The sequence below is a fragment of the Symphalangus syndactylus genome, chromosome 1, assembly GCF_028878055.3.
Source record: "Symphalangus syndactylus isolate Jambi chromosome 1, NHGRI_mSymSyn1-v2.1_pri, whole genome shotgun sequence".
NCBI classification, from domain to species: Eukaryota; Metazoa; Chordata; class Mammalia; order Primates; family Hylobatidae; genus Symphalangus; species Symphalangus syndactylus.
Genome location: NC_072423.2, coordinates 114,749,725 through 114,765,460, shown reverse-complemented (window position 1 = coordinate 114,765,460; position 15,736 = coordinate 114,749,725). Strand labels below are relative to the sequence as shown.

The 15,736-nt window shown below is 46.8% G+C and overlaps 1 protein-coding gene across 1 annotated transcript; it reads right to left on the bottom strand.

Moving 5' to 3' along the window:
- Nucleotides 1-993: 993 nt before the first annotated feature.
- On the bottom strand, nt 994-8,509 carry CCR1 (C-C motif chemokine receptor 1). The gene is made up of 2 exons (XM_055279924.2): nt 7,539-8,509; nt 994-3,596 (listed from the first exon to the last, which is right to left on the bottom strand). Exon 2 carries the CDS (start codon nt 3,583-3,585, stop codon nt 2,518-2,520), a length of 1,068 nt encoding a protein of 355 aa, XP_055135899.2. The 5' UTR covers nt 3,586-3,596; nt 7,539-8,509; the 3' UTR covers nt 994-2,517.
- Nucleotides 8,510-15,736: the final 7,227 nt, after the last annotated feature.

Genomic DNA, 15,736 nt, shown 5'->3' with positions numbered 1-15,736 from the left:
AACATTACTGAGGTTACACACACACAAAATATTAGGTGTGATCATCTATGTATGTGTGTGCATTTAGAAAACAGTACTAGAAGGAAATGTACTAAAACAGTAGTATAATAAGGGAGGCTATATGTGGGGAGTGGAATTGCGCAGGTGTTTTCATATTTCTCCTTTGTGTTTTTTAGCTATTTCTAGTTTTCTACAACTGGAAATTCCCTTTGTAATAAGGGGAAAAACAAGTATTACTTCAAAACAGAATTGGAGGATCTTGTGAAATACTCCGCATTATGATTTCACTGTGGACCAAATACTGTTTTCTGATGCAGTTTTATTTTACTAAAGCAGTAGACAAATATGTCTTAATTCAGTTAAGCCTCCTTTCCACACACTGAGAGCTGGTGGGTTTACAACTGGAAAATTGACATCCACTTGGACTCCTAAGGCCTATATTTGTCTATATTTTCTGTGTGGGGGTGTAAGCCCAGGTGGCATGACCTCCTCTATCCCAGACAAAAGTGTTCGAGACCATCATGACACCAGCTTCTCTGTACAAAGACCACGTGTGAACACAGTTCCCACTGAAGGGGGCAGGTTGTTTGGTAAGAGTGCAGCTCTAGTGTCCACAAAAGAGGAAAAGTCAGCCCAATGGTGTCACTGTGTTGTAAGGTGGGACACCCGTCAGCTTAGAGTGTCTTCTGACTGATGATTCCTTCTTCCCTTTTACTGCCTTGGCACCCTGAGCTCTGTAGTCCCCCCAACCCCCTGCCATGCTCCCTGGGCCCTGTTGGCATCCCTGTGTCTTTCTGGCTCACTGAGCTGAGCACCCTGCAAGAACAGACATTCCTCATGCACCAGTGTCTCTCATGGCTCAAGAGCTTGCTTTGAATGGAGCCCACAGTCATCACTGCTGGGTTGAACTGATTTGTGCAAGCAATAGTGGGGAAATGGGTGGAGTAAATTAGGGTGCATCCCTGCCATAGACTTCAGTGCAGGCACCAAAAACAATGTTTTGAAATGATTTATTGACCTGGGACAGAGATCACAACTTGCTGCTAATTAAAACCAACAACAGAACAGTGAGTACAATTGAAGTCCATCTTTGTTACTACCATAAATATGCACCCAACAAAAAACAAACTAAAAGAAAATACACTCGAAAGTGCACAGTGGGCACATTTTGTCTTTGGGTAGTGGAAGTGTAGGTAATGTCAGTGTCTGGGGTTTTTCTCTGAATTTTTAAGCTGTTTTAGAAATAAGTTTTGTTATTAGGAAAATGATTTTTAAAGAAATATACATCTGAGGGAAAAGAGAACAAAGGCATGATAAATAGGGGGTCCTGATTAGAGATGACGCATCCAGAACATTTTGGATAAATAAGCTACTTTGAGTTAAGGGCCTTCTCGGCCTCCTACATCAACACAGAATCTCACCCCACCCTCCTAGTAGACACTTTCCTCCCAACGCCCTATCAGCTACAAATACTGTCAGCTTACACAGCAGGCCATTTTTTTTTTTTTTTTTGCTGACAAGTCCAAGGTGGCAGTCGGAACTCTGACCCATAAAACCAGAAGGCTTAGATGAAGAACAAAAAGAAGGGAAACCAACCCTGCTTCCTTTTGCCTGCTATTAATCGCTGCAATAAAGCCTTTAGAATCTACCAACATTATCACCCAACTTGAAGAGAAGGGAGATTCTGAAAAATAGTCAGAAAGGAAGGGTAAATGGAAATGATGAGTCTCTCTCCTTTATGGCTATTTTAAGAAGCACATCATATTATTCACATGGTACGTGCTTAGCCCACTCCCTGAATTGTTTGATTTTAGTGGATATAAAAATTCTTCCTAAGGGCTTTCTTAGTTCCACTGCCAACAGTAGTTCCCCGTTTCTATTTCTCATTAGGTCTCAATTCTTCCATCATGAGTTCTATGTTCCCCAGGATTCCAAGAGCCCAAATCCTGCGGTGGGAGTGGAGGGGAGGCAGATGCTGGCTACTGATTGGCTCTGGGACTCAGAGTGGAGTCACTGTGGAAATCACTATTTCCAAGTTCTTTGGCAGTGGGAGGGTTGGGGGGGGGTGATGGAAGAACAGAAATTCCTCATGCATCAGTGTCTCCCATGGCTCAGGAGCTCACTTTGAATGGAGGCCCACAGTCACCACTACTGGGTTTAATTGGTTTGTGCAAGCAATAGTGAGAAATGGGTGACTTTGTTGACAAACGCTAATGGTCACAAATCTGAAATCTTGCTTGAGTCCAAGCCCTTCTCTGGTACGCTTAGTCCCAGTCTCTGGAATATTTGGTTTTGCTCATTCATCTCCCTTCTACCAGGGAAGAAGTTCATGGAAAAGACCGAAGCCCCAGAAGCCCTAGAAGCCCCAGGCCACCATTACATTCCCTCTCTATCCCAAGTGGCTGTGACTCCATGCTGTGCCAAGAGTCAGAACCTGGCTGGGAGAGCCAGGCTGCTGGCTCAGTGTGCCTGGCAGGTCACACCTGCTGGTTCTAGGTTGGCCTCCTGTGGTCTGAGTCAGAACCCAGCAGAGAGTTCATGCTCCCCTGTGGAGGGAGACATGGAGCTGACCCTCTCCAGCCTGTCCACGGAGAGGAAGGGGAGCCATTTAACCAGGTGCACGGCCACACGCCTGTGGAACAACTGCCGCAGGTACTTCCGGAACCTCTCACCAACGAAGGCGTAGATCACGGGGTTGACACAGCAGTGCGTGTAGGCGATCACCTCCGTCACTTGCACAGCCAGGTCCAAATGTCTGCTCTGCTCACACTGATGGGTGAAGAGGAAGTCTTGGAAAACAGAAATAAGTATAGTCAAATTGTAGGGGGTCCAAAAGAGAAAGAAGATGATCATGATGACAAAAATCAAACGGACAGCTTTGGATTTATTCTCATTTGGTCGTCTTAGCAGAATCTTTATGATCCCTGTGTAGCAGATGATCATGACCAACAAAGGCAATACCAACCCAAAGAGGTTCAGTTTCAGGGCCTGAAACAGCTTCCACTCTCGTAGGCTTTCGTGAGGGAAGTGAAGGCTGCAGGTGTGGTGAGTGAATTCCCACTGGGTCTTGGAAAAGTATAAGCCTGGCGTGGAAGCCAAGATGGCCAGGGCCCAAATGATGATGCTGGTGATGACACCAAAAGTGACGGTCCGTGCCCGCAAGGCAAACACGGCGTGAACGATGGCCAGGTACCTGTCAATCGTCAGCAGGATGATGAAAAAGATCTCGCTGTACAAGCCTGTGTAATAAAACCCAGAGAGGACCTTACACATGGCATCACCAAAAACCCAGTCATCCTTCAACTTGTAGTCGATCCAGAAGGGCAGCGTGAACAGGAAGAGCAGGTCAGAAATGGCCAGGTTCAGGAGGTAGATGCTGGTCATGTTTTTGAGCCTCTTGTATTGCACAAGGACCAGGACCACCAGGATGTTTCCAACCAGGCCAATGACAAATACCAAGGAGTACAGAGGGGGAAGCAGTTGGGCCCCAAAGGCCCTCTCGTTCGCCTTCTGGCACGGAGTTGCATCCCCATAGTCAAACTCTGTGGTCGTGTCATAGTCCTCTGTGGTGTTTAGAGTTTCCATCCCGGCTTCTCCTACAGGTTAAAAAAAAAAGATTTGTCTTTACTCTGCTACTAAAGGCAGTGGGCGCTGGACAGTAAAGACAAGGGATAGGTAACATTTCTTCAGCCACTCGATAAATGTTTATTGAGTGCCTTCTGTGTACCATGCCCTGGGGTCAAAATGGAGTGTTAGAGAGACCCAGGTCCTCTCTGCCTTCTAGAAATCTATAATCTAACAGGGAGTGGAAGCAATAAGTAAATGAGTGCACAAATCATTAATTCAATCATTTTGGCATAGAGTTTTGTAAGGGATAAGTTCAATGGGTGGAAAGCCAGAGGGAGACCTTACCACACTATTCATAACCAATACTTCCTAAGCACCCCCATGGGCTAGGCATTGGACTTAGGGTTAAAGAGCCCTGGAGGGGTCCCATTGTTGTTCTCATTTAAGAGGTGATGAAACAGAGGTTCAGAGTCGTTAGGAAACATGTTCAAGGACACACCTCTTGTGAGAACAGAGCTGGAGCTCCAACCCAGGTGTGCATCACTCTCATGCCCGGCCCTAACACCACTATGCTTTCCTGCCGCTGTCACCGAGCGGTGGCTTTGCACTGTGGAGCCCACAGGAGGACTCTGAGAAGGAAAATGGTCCTGGCTCAGAGAAAGATACAAACAGATCTTCATGGCTTTTGGACTAAGAAGATTCTCAGCCGAGAGTGACCTAGTACCCTTGGGGCACTTGGAAATGTGTGGGCATTTGTTGTTGTTGTCACCAAAACTGGGGGATTCTACTGTCACTTGGTAGGCAGGGCCAAGGATGTCCTACAGTGCAGAGATCATTCTACCCCAAACACCAATGGTGTTGCCATAGTGAATCCTAGTAGGTCAACCCCATTATTTTGGAGATGAGGACACTGAGGGCAGCAGAGTGGGCTGAGCCTGACCCACATTGCCCAGCCCTTAGGTGGCACAGATAGGTCTAAGGTCACTCTGCAGACCTCCTGAAAGGAGAGGAAAGTGCAGGCAGAGAGGGGGGAGGTAACCTGGTCAGAAAAAGAGAAAACTGGGCATCAGGGGAGGAAGAGTTCAGAATGGTCTGGAGCTATGAGCTGATGTTACATAACTAGCTGAATTCTGCTGAGATAAGCTCTTAGATATTTTTACCCACAGATGCCTTAAAGCAAACCAAAATGAAACAAAAAAGAATCACTCTGTAGGTTGCCTTTGTAGGACTTCTCCCAGTCCCTGCTTTTTTGGCACTTGAATCTTTTCCAGTTGCTTATTAAAGATGCCTCCCCAAATGGAGTATGGGCTTTGGTGTAACCTACGAGCTTTGTGACTTTGGATAAATTATTTTACCTCTCTGAGCTTCACTCCTCATCTGTAATGTGAGAAAGCAACTCTTATCTTGCAGGGCTACTGTGAGGTAATGTATGAGAAAAGTGCCACCATCACCCTCCCACCACCACCACCTGGCAACGGCCAGGCCCCTTATTGAGGGCCTGGCAAGGGCCACACCAGGGCACTTTTCTTGGGGACCTTCCCTGAGAGACCTCCTTCCCTGCAGGAGCCCTTCCCTGAGGCCTGTCACCACCAGCACATCCCAGGCACCAATGTCCAGGATGTCCCTGGCTGGCTGCTATACCCTGTCCCCCATCCCCCCTGCCAAGTTTCTTTGTAGTTAATCTAGAAAGTGATTTTTCTTGATAACAGTGGACAATGATGGTCCCTTCCATGTGAATGACATTTGAAATTGTCAATCTATTGCCACCAATCTAAATTGATTTGACCCAAATACCAATCAGTAAAGTAGGTGGCACCTACTTTGTAATTTCTATCTTAAACCTGGGTCTCTGGTGTTCTTCCTTCTACTCTCCTTAAGGAATGTTTCCTGCTTACACAATTCACATTTTTTCAATAGCCATTGTAAAGGAAATTAAGGCACATGGAGGGTATAGGGCACCCTGGCTGGAAGGGGAGATACTCTATTAGGGTGAGAAGTGAGGAGCTTTAATTTTTTATTAAACCCATCCCCTGGCCCACTCCTCTATCTCCAGAGAGATCCAATCAGCCCTCTTTCTGGAGAGAGTCAGGCTAACGGTCACTAACAAAGCTGTGTTGGCAGTTTCTAATTTCTGCGGCCACAGCCATTGCTGATGAAGGCAGACAGTTCAGTTTGGTAGTCAGCACTTTTCGGTGGGCCGGCAGGTTAACAGTGGAAGTAAACAAACAGCTTGGAAAGCATGAAGGCAGCTAGTGCAAGGCTGATCCCATGAGTCCAGTTTCTGGGAAGGTTTGGCAAAGGCGAAGGCAAGTTGGGTCAGCATTGTCAGGTGGCATTTTAAACTGAGTTACCTCCATACACCCCCTACCTCCAACCCATTTGTTATTTCCCCAACTTGTTAAGCCCCAGGCAACCACTCCAAGGCATGCTGTTCCTAAAGGGAGGTGATCTGGGGTGGGGCCCGAGAAGAGAAACCAAAAGACCATGTTGCCATCTAATCTGCCAGCCCTGCTGTATTCTACTGCAGAAGTCTGCCTCAAGGCCACTGCACAGTGGTCAGCTATAGCCCTGGATCCTGGACCTTCCACTGCCAGTGTCCTCCAGCCTGGGAGTTGGTGAAGTCTCTGAGCAGAGATAGAGCAGCCTGTGATGGTGAAAGACACCCAGGCCTGTGGTGCGCTGGCTGGCTAATACTGGTTTGTAAATGCCAATTGCGTGCATCTCTTCCCCATTCAGCATGTTGGTAGCTTGAAACTGACCACACTGGGGGCATTTATACAATGAAAATCAACAAATGTTATAAAGCAGGGATCTTTTCTTCAGAAGAGTCAGTTGTTGAACATTTACCAGCACATCACTGCCCAGGCCCCACATTCTGAACAGTCCAGGGCTGTCCCACTGCTTGGTACGGGAACTAAAGGATCAGTGAGTGGCACATAGCCTGGTGGCAGGTTGTGCAAACTTTTGAGAGTTTCCATCTCTTCTTTGAAATCTGGGACCCACAAAGACCACCTATGAAGTAGACACCTATAAGGAGCCACCATGCCCCTCCATCTTCAGAACAAAATCCTGACCTGCGTCTTTGTTAGTAGAGCAGAACAGATACCCCCCAGGATCACCTGGCCAGCTCCTTGCCTTTGGGTGAGTGAAAGCCTATCTCTTCCAAAGACAGCAGTGCCGATTTTGAGGATCCTTGGTTCTAGTCTTCTTAAGAGATAGGTTCAGTATCAAATCATCCTTGCATCTGCCAAGATTTTTCTAACTAATATTTCCCTCTTGCTATAATTTCTTCAAACACCATGTTTGGTTTTCCTTTACATGGGGGAATTTGGCAAGCAATTTTTTTTTTTTTTTTAGACAGACTCTTGCTCTGTCCCCAGGCTGGAGTGTAGTGGTGCAATCTCAGCTCACTGCAACCTCCACCTCCTGGATTCAAGTGATTCTCCTGCCTCAGCCTCTTGAGTAGCTGGGACTACAGGCATGCGCCACCACGCCCGGCTAATTTTTATTTTTAGTAGAGACAGGGTTTCACCATGTGGCCAGGATTGTCCCCATCTCTTGACCTCATGATCCACCCGCCTCAGCCTCCCAAAGTCCTGGGATTATAGCCGCGTGAGCCACTGTGCCCAGCCAAGTAATTTCTTATTGAATAGGTTTCCACAGAAAACAGCTTTTGTCCCTTAGTACTGACTGACTTTCTTAATCAGTAACCAACAGCCAATCTTTCAAGTAAGCTTCATTTTTAGCAAAAAAGCCTATATTTCATCTGAGCATCCAGCTTTATAAATCCACCATTCTCAGTATTGTTACAGTATTCATTGCCTTGGAGATGCATCCATGGGCTACTTAGACATTTGCCCGGCCCTCAAAGAATTCCCCCCACCTTTGAGGAGCCCCAGCTGCATGCGTGTCTTTGAACAAGACTGCCCTCCACAGTAGCAGATAAGACAGAAAAGACAAGTGACACTTACTCTGGTTCCAAGGGACTTTGTCCGTGAAGTCTTTGTTTCTGGGGCTTTCTGAGTCTTTATGAATTCAAGGTTCAAGGTCCTGACCGAGTAGGAAGTACTCAGCTTCCTGTGTGATGATGGAGAATTGGCTCCAGTTTCACGGTCTTTCAAAATGACAAGAAAGGGACACAGTTCTTCTTTTTGTATGGTTGGGTGCTCATGAATGGCCACAACGCCCACCAGTGGCCACTTCATGGAGTCCAAGTTAACTGCGAGGATTTTCTCTGCTCACTCTGAGGCTCTTGAGTTTTGGTCCTGGGAGCTCAGCCGTAAGGGAATTGGGGGCAGGTGAAGCTGAGTTGGGTGAGGTGGGTGGCAGTGAGATATTCCCAGAATGTTTGGAGCAATTGAAGTGTGGGATGTGTATATGTGGGATGGGGGCAGGGCATAGAGCTCTTGTGGTCAGTGGCAGACTTCTTTTTTATCTTCTTCCTTAAAGATTGTGAATGGAAGGATTTAAACTGGAACCCTGAGTCCTATTCCTCAAAACTAATTGACATGGGTGTGCACAGAGGCAGCAGCTTCTATTTGGCACCCCAAGCCCCTCAGCTTCTGGGAGCTCACTGTCCCTCTGCTCTCTGTTCCCCAAGTCCCTCCCCACCAAACCTCAGAGGGTGGCTTTGCCCCAGGAACCTCCAGCATGGAGGGAATATAGGTCTGTTGGTTATATTTTGACCTTTTTTTGATGCCCCATTCCTGCTTTATGCGATGGTCAAACATGGGCCAAGTTCAAATCCCAGCTCTCCACCTGTGACATGGGCAGATCACTCACCTTTCTAAGTCTCAGTTCCTACTCTGCTAGATGAGAGTACTGAATGCTTACCTCAGAGGAGAAGCATGAGGTCACCTTGTACATGAAAAATGTCAGAGTGCCTGGCACAGTGAAAAATGTCTGACAAATGATGAGTACTGTGACTCTCCTCACAACTGCCAACACCTACTCTGCCTCTGCCCGTGTGTCTTCTATAAAGTGCGGACACCCCTAACCTTCCTCACGGCATTGCTACAAAGCACTGTTTCAGAAATCATCAGTGTGAATGTGCTTTGAAAAGATCACTTGTCCCTTCATGGTTCAGTTTCCTTATCTGTAAAATGAAGAATTCTGACAAGATGGCCTAAGCTTGACATCTGATCATCACTCAGCTTCACCCCGAAGAAATAGATGGGGGTCTGCATGTGCCTGGCTATTTGCAGTACTTTGCTGGTGGATCAGTTTCCAAAGAGAACAGAGGCTTGTGAGGCCTGCCTTTTCCTTGATCCTGTCTAAGGTAAGGGACATGGTCAGTACCTCATCCTTGACCAGGCTTCCAGCTCTGCTCTAGGTTTCATTCCACAGAGGGGATGTACCAGGCAAATCTGCTTGTTCATTGAACAAATATTTATTCAGTACTCACAATGTGCCGGACATTGTGTTAGGTGCTTGGAATATAGTGGTGAAGAAAGAGGCTGGATCCATTCTTTGAGAGCTTATAGCTTAGGAAGGATCACCAACAATTAACCAAGTTACCACAGTGAGAAACAGCTTTTGTAGTGGCCTGGGAAATACCTGGGCTAAGGAAGGGTGCATTGAGGGTGGGAAGGGGTGAGGAAGTCCTTTAGAGCAGTGGTTCTCAAAGTGAGGTCCCTGAACCAGCAGCATTCGCATTCCCTGGGACGTTGCTAGCCATGCAAATTCTGGGGTTCCATGCCAGATATACTGACTCAGAAATCCTGGGGATGAGGCCAAACAATCCAGGTTTTGACAAAGACTGCCGTATGATTCTGACGTATGCTTAAATTTGGGGGGCATGGATCTAGATTTTCTCAGTGCTTTTGGCTCAGAGTCCCATGTGATCTTTCTTCAGAAAAGTTAGGCTGGACCAGCTGTGAGCTAGGAAGCCTTCTTTCTCTCTTTAGCTCAAGGCCTAAACGAGAGGCTGCTCAGTTGCCTGCTCTGTCTCCCCTCTCACACCCACACCCAGGTCTCCTATGGCCTTGCAAACCCCTTAGTGCACACACCCCTCTCACCACAGCAGATGTGTACCATGGTGGGAGCACAGAGAGACAAGAGAGAAACCAGGAAACAGGGATGACCTTGCTCCATCCATTTCTCTTAAAAGCCCTTTGACTCCTCTCCTTAAAAACTGTAGTGTTCTCTCAAGGTTGCCATATTGTCCTTGATCCACATCAATATTCCTCTTCCTTGGAGAGAAGGGGGAGATGTGGGCAGCTTCCTTTGCCCCAGAGAGGTTGCAGTGGTAGCCCAGCACTAAGCCAAACCCTGTCCTGGGACAGCCTTCCACCCCAGCCTTGGCACCAATGCTCAGGGAAGAGAGGCAGGGGACCCTGCCAGTGGTGGATGTGGATGACTCTCTCTTTAACACCTGCAGAGCCCATGGACCCTGGCCATCATCAGGTTCAACCTCATATTCAACTGCTGGGCCTTGTCTCCTGGCCACACACTCTCTCCAAATCAGCAATGGTGGGGAACTGAGGAGCCAGAGGCCATTGTGGAAGAACTCCAAGAAAACAATCTCCAGGTTATCACATCTAAAGGCTGAGCAAGATTTGAGGCTGGGAAGAGGTGGATCCCAGAACTGGAAGAAGGTAGGTGAAACCAGTGTTGCCTCCGCTGTGTTAGAGTCACATGGAAGCTTGAAGGACAACTGACTCCTAGGCCCACCCTCAGATATTCCGATGTACTTGGTCTAGGGTGCAGCCTGGGCATTGGAATTTTAATATGGAAAAAAATCTAAGAACTAGAATCCCTGGCCTAAAGCAATGGTTCTCAAATGTGAACATCCATCAGAATCTACAGAGGGCTTGCGAAAACAGATTTCTGGACTTATCTCCAGAGATTAAGGAGATTAAAGTCAGTAGGTTTGGAATGGGGCCTGAGAATTTACCTTATTTTTTTTTTTTAGACAAGGTCTTGCTCTGTCGCCCAGGCTGGAGTACAGTAGCATGATCATGGCTCACTGCAGCCTCAGCCTTCTGGGATTAAGTGATCCGCCCACTTCAGTCTCCTAAGTAGCTGGGACCACAGGTGCATGCCACCACACCTGGCTAATTTAAAATATATATATATATATATATATATATATATATATATATATGGTTTTTTTTGTTGTTTTTTTTTTTTTTTTTTGTAGAAACGGGCGTCTTGCCATGTTGCCTAGGTTGGTCTCAAACTCCTGAGCTCTAGTGACCCTCTTGCCCCAGCCTCCCAAAGTGCTGGGATTACAGGTGTGACCTGTGATCCCACCATGCCTGACCTAGATTTGCATTTCTAATAAGTTTTGAAGACCACTGCTCTACAGGAATTCTCTGAGATGTAATTTGTTTATATTTTTAAGTACACAAAATATAATGTGAAGAGTTAATTTGCCTACCCCTGGCCCCTTATTTCCCCCATTTCTCTTCCCAAAAGGAACAACAGTATCAGATTCTCACATCACTTTGAACATAGAACACACACACACACACACTTTTTTTGCACAGGTGAGTGAATACAATACACGTTGTCACTGAACCTCATACCCAGGAGATTCTTCTCCACCAGGAAGCATGTGGGAATAAGCATTTAGGCAGTGACTATAGCCTCTCGATGTGGTGGAAACAGAGAAGTATCAATAAGGTGCACACCTGAAGATTCTAACCTTGAGTTTGTCTAGGGCTCTGATTCCTTAATTTGATACCCCCTCCTGTGTCAGCCCCATGACTTGGCCTGCTGGTTGTTCCTCTTCCTTCTCACCTATTTGCCTTCCATGACCTGCACACATCATCCGTGGCATCCAGTTTTGACTTAGCCCTGTTTCTGGTTCTCCTTTCATGAGGCAACCTCAACATTCCAGAAACCTTATGCTCTGATTTAACCAAGACAGGGCAGGGCCCAGGCACCTCAACTGCATGGACCCTGGTGGTCACTGGCGCAAAACTTTTAGGTTCAGTGGCTACATGAATAGGTTAATTTGGTGGTGCCATGATCACGGAGATGTGAGATGTCCCTGTTGCCTAATCCTGGGGCACACTGTCTGCATGACGAAAGAGGTTGCTTCCGATCCCAGGCTATTTCCAGAACACCAAAGTCAGATTGGTTAGTGTCTCACAGATGGGCAAAAGTGGTTTTGGGAGACATAAGAGCGTCTTAGGCAGTAGCATCCCAGGTCTCTCAACATCACCTCATTTCCTCCCTCTTGGCCCCCCTACCCCACTCCTCTTGTCTTGTCTAATTTCTTTCCCCAGCCTCTCTTTCCACCTCCCCACCACACTCCATACTTCTTCTATCCAGGTGGTCATTTTTCCTCCTGCATCTCTGCCTCTTTTTGCCTGCCTGGCCTCTGGCCTCTCCCAGGCGCTCTCTCACCTCCCATTCTACAAACTCCAACTTGACAAACCAAGGGGAAAGGGGCCAAGAATTCTCGCCCCCTCTCTCCCTTCTCTCTGTCCTCCTCATCTATCCCACTGTGCTTCATCGTGTCCCAAAGTGAAAGAGGGCGTTGGGCACATTTATGTGAGATGCCTCACCATGGATCATCCAAGAGGCTGCCTCCTCCCTGAAGCCTTCCCATCCTCCATGACAGGAAGTCATCAGTGAAAGACTAGTGTCACACCTCTGAGGTTTTTAAGCTTCTTAGGGGGGTGGAGGGAGACCTGTGTTGAAACCTCATTGTATAAATTGGGTACTTTTGACATCAAATAAGAAAGCAATGGACTCAAAATAGCTCAAAAAAGAAAAAGAAAAGAAATCATTATTTTCTCACAAATCTAGATATTAGCTCTGGTTTGAAATTACTCTTTAACATTCTCTTGTAATAATTCTTAATGATTTCACTATTCACATGTTTCTATTTGTCTTTACAGCCTAACATACAACCTCAGAACTCAGGGGCTTGAAATCACAGTGACATTTTTTCCCATGATTCTGCGAGTTCGAAGAGTCGTCCAAGGTACTTTCACTCCCACATCTGGGGTTGGGGCCAGCTGTCAACAGTCAATTCACCTTTTTGTGGCCACTCATCCTCCAATCGGCTAGATAGACATGACATCTCATGTCTATCTCAGGCCAGTTATGAGAGTACAAAATAGAAGCTGTAAAGCATTTTAAGGCATAACCTCAGAAGTCACATGATGCTGCTTTTGTAAGTAAGTCACAAAGCCAAGCTGCATTCAAGGAGTCAGGAAACAGAAACCACCTTTTTTGGAAGAGCTACAAAGTCACATTGCAAAAGGCTGTGTGTACTAGGCTTGGGGGAGTTTGAGTCTGTATTTTACCTTCTACCACAATGCACAAATCTCCTCTAGCTCTGTAGCCAAGTAGTTCCTTGAACCTCATCCCTCTAATGGTCTTGTCTTCCCCACACCTCGGTCACTCATGCCCATGATCATAGCTCCAGCATCTTACTATCACTAATATCTGTAGCTCTTCATACTCCCTGCTGCCAGCATCCAGCCTCTGACCACCACCTCCTACATTTACTACTCACTGCCTCCAGCACCTCAACTCCAACAGTTCTTTGACCCCAGTGGGACCTCCAGTCCATTGATATTTTAATTTTCCACTGACCTTCAGCCTCATCATGCCCTCACTTCCCATCATCTTAAAAATCCATGAGCCATCATTACAGTCTCTCCCTTAAGCACACCTGCAATTCCTTTGCTCTTTTCTGATCCTGTCATGCCCACTTGGCAAAATTCTGGTCCTGGTTAGATCCAGCTCCCCACTTGCATCTATGAAATTAAATATGGCCAGAGAAAATCACACAACCACAGTGACTAGGGTGGCTCTAAATGATGATAGCTGTATCCAAAGCATCCTTAATGCCCATCAACTGCATTCCCCTCTTTTAGACATTATTTCATACCTTTTGCCTTTTCCTTAAACCTCCAACACCACCTGTTATCCTCATTCTTAGCTGATGATCTTGTTTCCTATTTCACTGAGAAAATGAAAGCCATCAGAAGAAATTTTCTACAAGCCCCCACCTCCCACCTCCCCTGCTACCTGTCACTTTTTTCCTGGACATTTCTCTGCCTGCCACCTGTTACATGGCTGGATTCTCCATGTTCCTGTCTAAACCCATCCCTTCCGCTTGTGCAGGATCCCAACCTCTCTCACTCACTCAAGGACATTGCTCTAGTGATTTTCTCTTATCTTGTCAGTTTTTCCTGCTCTATTGCATTATTCCTATCCGAGTTATTTAATTTAGCAGCTTCATCTGGAACCCAGGTTCCTCCCATCTTTCTGCTCTGACATGTTCAGACCAGCTCTGCTCAGGGATGTGGCTGCTGGTGTCACACCAAGGTATGAGGACATCTAACAGAGAAAAGGGCTGCCTTTTCTTTTTGTCAATTTATAGAAATAAGGAGCCCTGATGTTCTGTGATAAAACAGCCACTTGTGAGGCAGATCCTCCGGGGAGAGCAGGAGATAGGCCCTCCACCTTTCCTCCCTGGGCAAGCAGAGGGTAATGGATGCTGCAGGGCAGTGTGGATGACATAGAGAAGCCCCTTCCCTCAGGTCTTCTGGCACAGCGAAGTGCTTAGCAGAAAGCAGACACTGGGGGGCAGGATTTGAGAGCCTATGAATGAACCAAGAGCACATTATCCCCTCCCAACGTCCCTCCTTGTCCCCAAACACACAAGTTTCTGGGGTGTTCCTGCTGGCAGAGAGCCCGAGAGCATGGCCATTGTACCTGAAGAGGCTGGTGCCAAGGGCTGCCAACTAGAACCTGGTTAGGTCTGTGCTCGCAAGAATGGGGCAGTGGCTCATTGTGGTTTGAGCCTGGCAGGGGAGCGGGCAGGAATGAAGAGCTGATAATGATCCTTTGTACTCGAAACCTAAGCTCCAGACAGTCACATGTATGTTCCTGTCACTTCTTACATCCGGTCTGAGTGCTCATGCTGGTATTTGTTCCCTTACACCTCATCCATCCACATCTATTAAGCATGTGTTCTCTCTGTCAAGCATGGCGTAGTTAAGAGTCCTAAAAGTTGAATTAGGTAGGACCTGGAAGTAGTGTTATGCAAGGTGAGGTATGTGAACCAGCAGCATCTGCGTCACCTGGGAGCTTGGTGGAAATGAAGGTTCGCAGGCCCCATTGAAGGTTAGATACAGGAATCTGTGTTTTAACAAGTCCTCCAGTGCTTCTTATTTATGCTAGAGTTTGAGAATCAGTGCTGGACTCTGCTGTTCAAAGTGATGGCAAAACCTGAGAGGTTACCAGAAATGCAGACTCTCAGGCCCCACCACAGGCTTACTGGGTGGGAGTCTGCATTTTTATCAGATCCCCAAGGGATTTGTTTGCACATGAAGTGTGAGACACCCTGGTCTAGAGGATCACGGTCTAGCGGGATAGAAGTCTGTATAGGGTTCAAGAGATACACAAAGGAAGTTAGCTGGAGTCAAAAACACTTTGCAGAGATGTTTACCCTGGGGCTAGAGAAATGAGTTGGAGTCTGCCACAGGACCAAGAGGGCTGGAGATGAATGAACGGTGCCACAGAGCAACCCAGCACACCCCAGCACATTTCAGCTTGTAGATGTTCAGTAAACATTTTTTGGTTGGTCATGGGCTGTAGGGAGCAGGCTCACAAGGCTGCCCCAATAGATGGCTACTTCTGAGACCCAACCTGCAGCTTCACTTCATGGGAATAGCCAGAATCTGGGAGTCAGACACCTGACTTCAGATCTGGTTCCAGTGCTGAGTTGGTGAAGCTGTGGAGGAAAAGTCATGCCTGCCTATTGCTGATGGGAGGGGAAATTGGGTCCCACTCCATGGAGGGCTGTTTGGCAATAGCTATTGGAATTTGAAGTGTATGCATTTTTTTGTTCCAGCAATTCCACTTTTATGGATTTATCTTACAAATATTTACACATGTGGCAGAAGATACAGATTACAAGGATGTTCACTGCAATGTAAGGGACTGATTAAGTCCCCCTGGAATACCATGCAACTTTATGTGTTGACACGAAACGCCCCCCAGGTTGGAGTGCCAAGTGAATGAGCAAGGACCTCATGAATGTGGATGCAAAAATCCTCAACAAAACACTAGGTAACCAAATTCGACAGCATATCAAAATGGTAATGCACCATAATCAAGTGGGTTTCATACCAGGGAGACAGGGCTGATTTAACATATGTAAGTCAATAAATGTTATATACCACATAAACAGAAGTAA

What these genes read in the sequence shown, in the direction of transcription:
- CCR1 (XM_055279924.2), bottom strand. Translation starts at nt 3,585, where the DNA reads ATGGAAACTCTAAACACCACAGAGGACTATGACACGACCACAGAGTTT.